Source organism: Mustelus asterias, chromosome 14 (genome assembly GCF_964213995.1).
Source record: "Mustelus asterias chromosome 14, sMusAst1.hap1.1, whole genome shotgun sequence".
NCBI lineage: Eukaryota > Metazoa > Chordata > Chondrichthyes > Carcharhiniformes > Triakidae > Mustelus > Mustelus asterias.
In genome coordinates, this window is record NC_135814.1 from 103,067,575 (window position 1) to 103,078,413 (window position 10,839).

At 48.4% G+C, this 10,839-nt stretch overlaps 1 protein-coding gene across 4 annotated transcripts in view; it reads left to right on the forward strand.

Moving 5' to 3' along the window:
• Positions 1-10,303, forward strand: part of nbeal1 (neurobeachin-like 1) — a 277,142-nt gene extending 266,839 nt beyond the window's left edge. For 3 of the 4 annotated variants that reach the window (XM_078228982.1, XM_078228983.1, XM_078228985.1), the window contains 2 exons: positions 478-626; positions 4,025-10,303. In XM_078228982.1, coding sequence (XP_078085108.1) covers positions 478-626; positions 4,025-4,316 — 441 coding nt within the window. In that variant the 3' untranslated portion in view covers positions 4,317-10,303. The remainder of the gene's footprint in view (positions 1-477; positions 627-4,024) is intronic. The other variant, XM_078228984.1, reaches the window with a different exon arrangement.
• The last annotated feature ends 536 nt before the right edge of the window (positions 10,304-10,839 follow it).

Genomic DNA, 10,839 nt, shown 5'->3' on the forward strand with positions numbered 1-10,839 from the left:
TCGATGGGCCGAATGGCCTCCTTCTGCACTGTAGGGATTCTATGAAGTGTCCCAGTCTAGTTCGGAATCTGGGTTGCAGTTTGGGATCATCCGGAGACTTTGGGTAGGATTCCCCCCCATGATTTGCAGTGGTAGAGGCGGCTCACTATTGGCCGTTGCCAGGAAGCCCCCCGGTTGTCTACGGCGGTTTGCCTGGCTTGCCTATCCTGCCCGAGGAACCTGCCGCGGGTCATCACCTTCGGTGGGACTGGAAAATCCCGCCAGTGGTAAGGGCTGGAAGTTCCTCCCCGTAGACTGTACTAAAGACCTCACAGAAATGATGCTACCAGTCCCTGCCTCTCCTCCCCACCGAGAAACTCCTACAATTTGGACCGGAACATTGGCTGTACTGTAATCCGATTAACTATGTGTTAAACTGCACTGGGCTACATCTCTCTCAGAGCTACTGTCCCTTCTCCTCCCCCTCTTTCTCTGCAGGATAAGAATGCGCTACATCTCTACTCTGTGAACGGTAAGCACTTGGCAAGCGAGACGATAAAAGAGCAAGTGACTGACCTGTGTGTCAGTGGAGAGCACATCGTCCTGGGCAGCATGGAGGGATTCCTGTCCATACGAGATTTGTACAGGTAAGTTTGAACATTGGCAAACGTCAAATAAAATCAACCCCAAACTTTACTGTGGTGCGCTGTTAGTTTCAACTCATTATTAACAAAAACCTATCACAGAAAGAAGCCCTTTCACTTGTGAGAGAGAGAAGCCTGTTTGTGAATATCTGATTTTAATCTGCCTTGTGTTAAGCATAGCCAGATTGGCTGAAGGAATTTCAGAAATTCAATGCTGGAGCTTGTGGGGGGGGGGGGGTGTGTGTGTGTGTATGTTTGTGAGTATGCGTGTTTGTCCCTGTGTGTGTGTGTGTGTGTGCGTGTGTGTGTGTGTGCGTGTGTGTGTGTGTGTGTGCGTGTGTGTGTGTGCGTGTGCGTGTGCGTGTGTGCGTGTGCGTGCGCGTGCGCGTGCGTGTGCGTGCATGTGCGTGCGCGTGTGTGCGTGCGTGTGCGTGTGTGTGTGCGTGTGTGTGTGTGTGCGCGCCTGTGTATGTCGGATTGTGTGCGTGTGTTCCATTTAATATCTACTTTTCCCCAATCCCCATTTCAATAGTACCTTTAAATTATTCTTATTTCTCTTTGTTCATTGCACCTGTTTGCAGTGCACCTTGAGACATGTTTTAGTTCAGCCGGGATTCTCCGACCTCGCCCCCCGCGGCTGGGATTCTCCGCCTTCGTCCCCGGGGTTGGGATTCTCAGCCCTTGACCCCGCGGCTGGGATTCTCCGCCTTCGTCCCCGGGGTTGGGATTCTCAGCCCTTGACCCCGCGGCTGGGATTCTCCAGTCCCGTTGCAGTAACTGGAGTTTTGGCTGAGTGCCAAACTCTCCATTCTCGCTGGCAGGGTGAAAGGGTTTGGAGAATCCCAGCCCCTATGTTTGCTTCAAATGCTATGTTTGAAATCTGGTATTTTTTAAATAAAGTGTCAAGATGGAAATCCGTAACTTGGGCTCTGTGACCTCCTGCAGACTCCTCGAACAGCACCCCCCACACTGCAACCTCTATTGTCTAGGATGGCAAGGACAGCAGATGCATGGGAACATCATTACCTGGAAATCCCCTTCCACGCCACCCTGACTGGGACTACACTGTTGGTCCTTCACTGTCGCTGGGTCAAAATCCTGGAACTGCCATCCTAACAGCACTGTGGATGTACCTACACCACTGGGGCTGCAGTTGTTCCAGAAGGCAGCTCCCCACCACCTTCTGAAAGATTATGCAGTAAACACTAGCCTAGCCAGTGATACTAACCTCCCAAGAATATATATTTTTTAAATATGACCCTGAGATGTGAGGTGGTGTCTTCATGTGTAAGCCATTGTCCAGTTAGTAACTCTCTGACCTCTCAAAAGAGTTTAGGACCCAGTCTAAAGAGTTGAGCACAGAAACTAGATTGGTACTCCTGTACCGCGCTGAGTGAGTGCAGCACTGTCAGAGGGTCCATGCGTTCTCTCAGGTGGGCAGGAATGCTCCCGGGCTGTTACTTCAAAGAAGAGTGGAGTTGTTCCCTTCAGTGCCTAGACTGATATTTACCCTTTAACCCCGGGGGCAGTAACTTTGTTGGCACAGTGGTTAGCGCTGCTAACTCACGGCGCCAGGGTCCCGGGGTCGATTCCTGGCTTGGGTCACTGTCTGTGTGGAGTTTGCACGTTCCCCCCGTGTCTGTGTGGGTTTCCTCCGGGTGCTCCGGTTTCCTCCCACAGTCTGAAAGATGTGCTGGTTAGGGTGCATTGGCCGTGTTAAATTCTCCCTCAGTGTACCCGAACAGGCGCCGGAGTGTGGCGACTAAGGAATTTTCACAGTAACTTCATTGCAGTGTTAATGTAAGCCTACTTGTGACAATAATAAATACACTTTACTTTAACTTTTAACTTCACTCACAAGAGTCATATTGTAAAACATTTAGTCAAATCGCAGTATCTTAATCGCAGTGTTGCTACTCAAATACCATTAATAATGCTGAACCAGACAGATATCTTTCAACAAGATTCTAAAGGGTTTTACAAAAACGTTGTTACTGGAATTATGCTGTCTCACAAGTACAATCTTAAACACATTCTGTAAACCTGAAAGAAGCCAGTTCATTGCCATCTGAAGGGGTTTTGAATGATCAAGGTGGGGAATCACATGTATCCTTACCGATCCACCTACAGACTGCAGAGTCAACACACTGAGCCTAGCTTTAAACAAATCTCCAACCAGCAATTTGCCTCCTCATTATCGCAGTGCTGTTTGTAGGATCTGGCCACTGCATTTGAATCAAAATCCCTACAGTGCAGAAGGGGACCATTCGACCCATCGAATCTGCACCGACTCTCCAACAGAGCAACTCACCCAGACTCACCCCCCCACCCTAACCCTGTAATCCCACGCATTTCCCATGACCAATCCACCTAACCTGCACATCTTCAGATGCTAAGGGGCAATTTACCATGGCTAATCCCCTTAACCTACACATCTTTGGGCACTAAGGGGCAATTTAGCATGGCCAATCCACATAACCTACACATCTTTGGGCACTAAGGGGCAATTTAGCATGGCCAATCCACCTAACCTACACATCTTTAGGCACTAAGGGACAATTTAGCATGGCCAATCCACCCAACCTGCACATCTTTGGGCTCTAAGGGGCAATTTAGCATGGCCAATCCACCTAACCTACACATCTTTGGGCACTAAGGGACAATTTAGCATGGCCAATCCACCTAACCTACACATCTTTGGGCTCTAAGGGGCAATTTAGCATGGCCAATCCACATAACCTACACATCTTTGGGCACTAAGGGGCAATTTAGCATGGCCAATCCACCTAACCTACACATCTTTAGGCACTAAGGGACAATTTAGCATGGCCAATCCACCCAACCTGCACATCTTTGGGCTCTAAGGGGCAATTTAGCATGGCCAATCCACCTAACCTACACATCTTTGGGCACTAAGGGACAATTTAGCATGGCCAATCCACCTAACCTACACATCTTTGGGCTCTAAGGGGCAATTTAGCATGGCCAATCCACATAACCTACACATCTTTGGGCACTAAGGGGCAATTTAGCATGGCCAATCCACCTAACCTACACATCTTTGGGCTCTAAGGGGCAATTTAGCCCACCTAACCCTACATCTTTGGACTGTGGGAGGAAACCGGAGCATCCGGAGGAAACCCACGGAGACACCCGGTGGAAACCCACAGAGACACGGGGAGAATGTGCAAACTCCACACAGACAGTGACCCGAGGCCGGAATCGAACCTAGGTCCCTGGCGCTGTGAGGCGGTAGTGCTAACCACTGTGCCACCCATGAAGTGACTTAATTGGCTGGGAAGTGTTTCGGAACATCCTGAGGTCATGGAAGGTGGGGGTTTGTCTTTCTGTATTCCTCGTTAATGATGATAACTCACCCTTTCCACCATGTTTAATTTCAGCCTGAAACTCGGCGTGGCTCCGATGGCAATGCGATTACCGATTCACTGTGTGTCCATCACCAAGGAGAACAGCCACGTCCTGGTGGGACTGGAGGATGGCAAGCTGATCATTGTAGGTGTGGGAAAGCCAGCCGAGGTAAAGTCCGCAGTCATGAACTACATCTACAAGACGGTGGAGAGCTCCCAGTTGCCCTTCGTATCGCAGCTCAGCCTAAAGCCACCCAACCGACTCCGGGAACGGGGCGACCGGTTTCCAACATCGAGCAAAGAGCAAAGCAGATCTCAGCGCTAGGGATAGGCGATGGGGAGGGGGGACATGGGACTAGAGTGGTCCCTTATTCCAGCCTCCCTGTCATATCGTGCGGCATCCTCTCAGTGAGGCAGTAGAGCATCCGTGGGAGCTAATGAGAAGAACCCGGAGGAGGAAGGGAAGGTGGCATTCCCTTGGTGAAAGGTGGATCATTCAGAGTGTAGTGAGGTTGACCCGCGCGATTATCCAAAATGAGTAAACCCAGCTGGGAGCAATTCTTTGTCAATCATTGACATGGTTGAATGGCGGAGCAGAGTTGATGGGCCGAGTGGCCTAATTCTGCTCTTATGCTCTTATGGACATGGTTTCCAGGGGGGTGTGTACAGCAGAATTGTCGATCCCCAAATGGAAGAGAAAAGGAGTGAGATAAGATTATATATCATAGGTTTTATTTTGAGAAAAGGATTTAAGTAATTTTTTAAAAATTGCATCAGTTTTCTTTTACATCAGAGCTGCTGTGTTTGTGGCCACCCTCTGTGGGTGAGAAGTATTCATTAATCCCAACATGTTGTCTGAAGATTCTCTGACAAGTTGCCATCTCAATAATGGCAGCTGTTTCTATTAACCATAGGAAACAAGAGCCAAAAGGAAATGTCCTGAATCTGAACAGAGGGTGTTAAATACTAAACCTTATCAAATTTTTACATTTGAGACGCTGACTTAAAAATTGAGAAGCAAGAAAGCCCTTTAGAGTCTTCCGGGGTGTGCATCGCAATCAAACTGAACCTGTGAATTTTACTGCATCTCTTAGTCACCTCCACACAATGGCAATGAACCGTTTCTTTCAAAACAAAGTTATAACATGGGCTTGCCTTGTGTGGAGCCCTTTGACTCTGAACAAGGGATGCCGGAGTCTACCCGCACTCATTCGTAGCTCTTGCTGAATCAGTTTTACCGGGTTTCTTCAAACTGCTGACTGTTTTCCCTCCGTTCTGCCCTCTCTCCCTTCCTTCCACCGACAGATGCGCTCAGGGCAGCTTTCCAGGAAACTCTGGGGTTCCAGCAAGCGGCTGAATCAGATCTCGTCCGGGGAGACTGAATACAACCCCCAAAGCGAACTCAAATGATGGGCGCAGAGGACCAAAGGAGAAAGAAGAATCCCCTGGCTTCCTGTCCGCTGTTAGTGATCGCTTCTGACTTTCCCCTTCTTTTCCTCCACAAGTATGTCGGCCAGATGAGACTATGCAACAAATCAGCGCGTCCATTTCTGATCATGTAGCACCCATTGCATTTCTGACAAACTGTACCCTGATTCCTCTCCTAAATCGTCATGGAGCTCCCCCCACCCCACGTCTGTGCGAAGAAGACCGCTCTCTTCCTTCCTGCTGGTTTTCTTCAAGAGGATCAAGGCACTGGTGGATTTTCTTTTGTTTAATTTTGTCCCTCCGGCATTTTAAAACATTTAGAAGGACCAGTTAAGAACGAAGTAAAGACAGGAAGTGCTGGAAAAACTCAGCAGGTCTGACAATGCCCGCGGAGACAGAGACAAGAGTCAACGTTTCAATTCCAATCTGGCTCCTCTTCATGCCTGCATGCTTTATGCCCAGCCAGGCAGCGTACCATCACTTCCAGGCTAGCCTGTGCTGGCGAGCTCGCCGCATCAGGGTCGCTCTCCGGACGACAATGGACACCACGCACTGGCCGCCATGAGGAAAGATCGAGACAGCGACCCATTGCGTTCGCCTGGCATCCACTTGTAAACCCCGTGAGATGACGTGATTCTGTTCTCTTCCTCTGTGCAGTGGCTTTCAACTCAAGGCAGGGGAAACAGCGGATCCCGTTCGGGCACACTTGAAATCAGCGGAATAATTTCCCTCCCTGGCTTCCTCAGCTGGACGAAACTTTATAAATCATTAGCTCTGTTCCCCGTTAATCAAGCACAATATTTTATGGCAGTATGATTTTTGTTTTTACGTACCCACTCATTAATCTGTACTATTGCACAATATTAGTCTCTATTCCCAGACGTACTGTTCTGTGTGCACTTTATATCGTAAACATAATTTATGGAATCAAAATTATTTTTATTTAATTTTTTTTTTTTGCAAGTTACTACTTTGCCTGAAGTGTGAACCTCTTTCCCAGCTGCTAGCGCCAGGGACCCAGGGCAGGATTATAAACACGTTTGTCTCCCCGCAGCCCTCTAGCTTACCTCTTGTTAAGGGACAGGGAATAGAATAATAAATTGTGGAGGGTGTCCTCTTCCTCCTAGCCCACCGGCTGCTGAATGGAGCGAAAGTGAAAGAGAGAGAAGCGTTGGAATAGGGAGTTATAGACCTCAGGACCTCATCACTACCTACACATTTGGGGTCTCCTGTGGTGGATGTACCTGTGGTGTAGACCATGCCCACTGTATGGGGTGGGGTGAATGGCACTGCATAGTTATGGCATAGACATCCAGCCACAAGGCACGGGGTCTGTATCCGCCATTTTATCGGGTCATCAGCTGCGGTGATCTCGGCTGGCCATTCTCGGATGAGTGCGAGATATCCGGCAACCCGGGATTGTGGAAGGCGTCCGTACGTACCGCTCACAACCGAGAGAGAGGCTGAGAAGGGTGATGGAGGTAGAATAGGGCAACACTGGGGCACAGTGGGTTAGCGCTGCTGCCTCACAGCACCAGGAACCCGAGTTCGATTCCCGGTTGGGTCACTGTCTGTGCGGAGTCTGCACGTTCTCCCCATGTCTGCGTGGGTTTCCCCCGGGTGCTCCGGTTTCCTCCCACAGTCTGAAAGACGTGCTGGTTAGGGGGCATTGGCCGTGCTGAATTCTCCCTCAGTGTACCCAAACAGGCACCGGAGTGTGACGACTGGGGGATTTTCACAGTAACTTCATTGCAGTGTTAATGTAAGCCTACTTGTGACAATAATAAATAAACTTTAAACTTTACTTAGGATTGACTAATAAAACAGAAAGGTATAAATCATAGGCACGGGCTGGCAGGTATGTCCTAGTGATCTACAAAGAATATATTGTTTGTTTTGGTGATGGGCACAAGCGCCTGACTTTATTCTGAGCATTGCAGGTTCACAAGGAGAAGGAGGTGGTTTTAAAATCAAACACCAGAAGGAACTGGCACGCTCCCTCACGGTGAGGGACAGGTTGGGCAGACTCGCTTCCCTTTTGTACAAAGTGGTTGTTCAGAGAGGATTCAATTCTGTTATTTTGCAGCTTGCTCAGCCACCCCATTCTTCCTGCTCAGGATTAAATCCAGCTTCAGACAGCAGAGCCGACCCCTGGAGCTGCCGCCCTGTTGTAAGATTCAGCCGCTGCCTCGTTCAGAAGTGGCATGTACCCGGGAGGGAAGTGTAAGAGTTCATCCAGGCGGCACGGCGGCACAGTGGTTAGCACTGCTGCCTCACAGCGCCAGGGACCCGGGTTCGATTCCGGCCTCGGGTCGCTGTCTGTGTGGAGTCTGCACGTTCTCCCCGTGTCTGCGTGGGTTTCCTCCGGGTGCTCCGGTTTCCTCCCATGCTCCAAAGATGTGCGGGTTAGGTTGATTGGCCATGCTAAATTGACCCTAGTGTCAGGGCGACTAGCTAAGGTAAATGTGTGAGGTTACGGGAATAGGGCCTGGGTGGGATTGTGGTCGGCGTAGACTTGATGGGCCGAATGGCCTCCTTCTGTACCGTAGGGATTCTATGTTCTATAGCCATGCACCAACAGTCTCAACATCATCTGTATCGGCAATGTAGGGATGTTACTGAACAAGTTGACAGGAAGATGTTTCAGCTCAGCAAAAGAACAAGAGGGTTAACTTGAACCAGTGATAGAAACCGCCTCCCACTCTCAACATTTCATCACTGCCTTTAATTAACTTGGTTTTTTTCCCACTAAAATGATGACTTGCATTTGTGTTATCATGGAAAACATCCCAGAATCTCACCCCCTAGCGACGCAGGAGCCAACTCAGTGCGCTGGACGGTGAGACTGAGTGACACCAATGAACAAATATCAAAGCATTTGTATATTTCCCTTTGCGTGACCAGCTCTGCTGTGAGAAGGCAGGACATTTCCCTATCTTAGTGCAGGTGAAAATGGACTCTTAAGAATACCCCAAATTGGGGTATCTGCAGTCTTTGTATCTGTTTGGTCTGTGCTGGTGAAACTGGCCTTAGACGTTGTCTGGAGTTTGAACACAGAACAAAGAGAATTACAGCACAGGAACAGGCCCTTCGGCCCTCCAAGTCTGCACCGACCATGCTGCTATCTCAACTGAAACCCCCTACCCTTCCGAGGACCATATCCCTCTATTCCCATCCTATTCATGTATTTGTCCAGACGCCCCATAAAAGTCACTATCGTATCTACTTCCACAACCTCCCCCGCCAGCGAGTTCCAGGCACCCACCACCCTCTGTGTAAAAAAAACTTGCCTGGTACATCTCCTTTAAACCTTGCCCCTCGCACCCCCCCCCCTAGTAATTGACTCTTCCACCCTGGGAAAAAGCTTCTGACTATCCACTCTGTCCATGTCCCTCATAATCTTGTAGACTTCCATCAGGTCGCCCCTCAACCTCCATCGTTTCAGTGAGAACAAACCAAGTTTTTCCAACCTCCCATAGCTAATGCCCTCCCTTCCAGGCAACATCCTGGTAAATCTCTTCTGTTGCTCAGTGTTCCAAAGGGTAGGCTTACTGTGGCATGGTGGCACAGTGGTTAGCACTGCTGCCTCACAGCGCCAGGGACCCAGGTTCAATTCCGGCTTTGGGTCACTGTCTGTTTTACACATTCTCCCCGTGTCTGCGTGGGTTTCCTCCAGGTGCTCCGGTTTCCTCCCACACTCCGAAGATATGGGGGTTAGGTGGATTGGCTATGCTAATTGCCCCTTAGTGTCAGAGCGACTAGCTAGGGTAAATGCATGGGGTTGTGGGGATAGGGCCTGTTTGGGATTGCAGACTCGATGGGCCGAATGTCCTCCTTCTGCACTGTAGGATTCTATGAAAGTGCTGACAAGGAAAGGATAGGTCTCTGCTTAGGAATAGGATGCACGGTTCATTCAGCACATTCTGCCACTAAATAGTCCAAATAGTATGGCCCCCTGCAGGGTCAGAGGCTACAAGGCCAGGTGGAGTATTCACCAGTCAGTGAGCTGAGGCTTTGTGGACCTGATAAGCTAGCTAAAGAAGTGTGTGTCAGTTGCAAACTCCAGCAACTGCAGGTGTTAGGATCTCAAAATTCTCCAGTCAACTTTCTCAAGGGCGGGGGCTTGTGCAAGACTCACTCGCTCCAGCTGTACGCCCCCGATCCCAATCCATCGAACCTGTATTCAGCTAGTCTGGTACAACCAGGAACTTGGATCTGTCGCAACCATTGCATTAGGACCTAGATTACTGCAAAGCTAACCGGGACTTTCATGTAGACTTTGAATTGGAATGAGGATTTCCGTACAGTGCAGGCATTATTTGATCATAGCGTATAATTGTATTAAGAAGCTAATTAAGGTAATATAAATAAGTTGAGGAAAATATTCAGACTTTTATAGATTTTTTTTTCCCCCAATAACTGCTTAGGTATTTGACTGCAGGAATGGTTTTACATGTACAATTCATTTTGGAGAATGTTTTATGCCAAATGAGATGTTTCAGTGCTTTGGAATCTCTTGATTTTTAATCTGATTGGTGTAAGTGAATTGTGTATATCGATATTCTGTGATTTTCAAAGAAAAATCTCCATCGACCCGTATATTCCCAGCCTCGTTTGTGCAGTGCCCAGGGGATGACAGATTCCTACCTTCTATTAGATTGTCCTGTAATTTAACCCCACTGCTTGTATATTTGATTTTTTTTTTTATATATATATATGTATAGTGTGTTCGTTGAAGGATTCCTTTTTTTTTGCACTTTTCAGGTACTGCGGATTGTAAAATGTGTAAAGCTCTGATGTACACATTCTCTGTACATAACAAATTTCTCAGATTAGCTTTGTATACAGAACCAATAGGTCTAAAGACAATAAAGATGGGATTATAAAGGGTGTGGTGTTCGCGTTTTGTATAAACATTAACAGGAAGGACTTGCAGCAATTTTTGCATTGCACTAATAAAGAATTTTAAAAATAAAGTGTCTTCATTGGATGGAACAAAACGTCCATTGGTCTCCAAAGAAGAAACCACTGGAAAATCTCAGCAGGTCTGGCAGCATCTGTAAGGAGAGAAAGAGCTGATGTTTGGAGACCAGATGATCCTTTGTCAAAGCTTCGACAAAGGGTCATCTGGACTCGAAACGTCAGCTCTTTTCTCTCCTTACAGATGCTGCCAGACCTGCTGAGATTTTTCAGCATTTTCCCTTTTGGTTTCAGATTCCAGCATCCGCAGTAATTTGCTTTTATAAAGTCCATTAGTCTACCCGTTGGCAACATGGTGGCACAGTGGTTTAACACTGCTGCCTCAGTGCCACGGTTCAATTCCCGGCTTGGGTCACTCACTGTGCGGAGACTGCATGTTCTCCCCGTGTCTGCGTGGGTTTCCTCCAGGTCCGAAAGACGTGCTGGTTAGGTGCATTGGC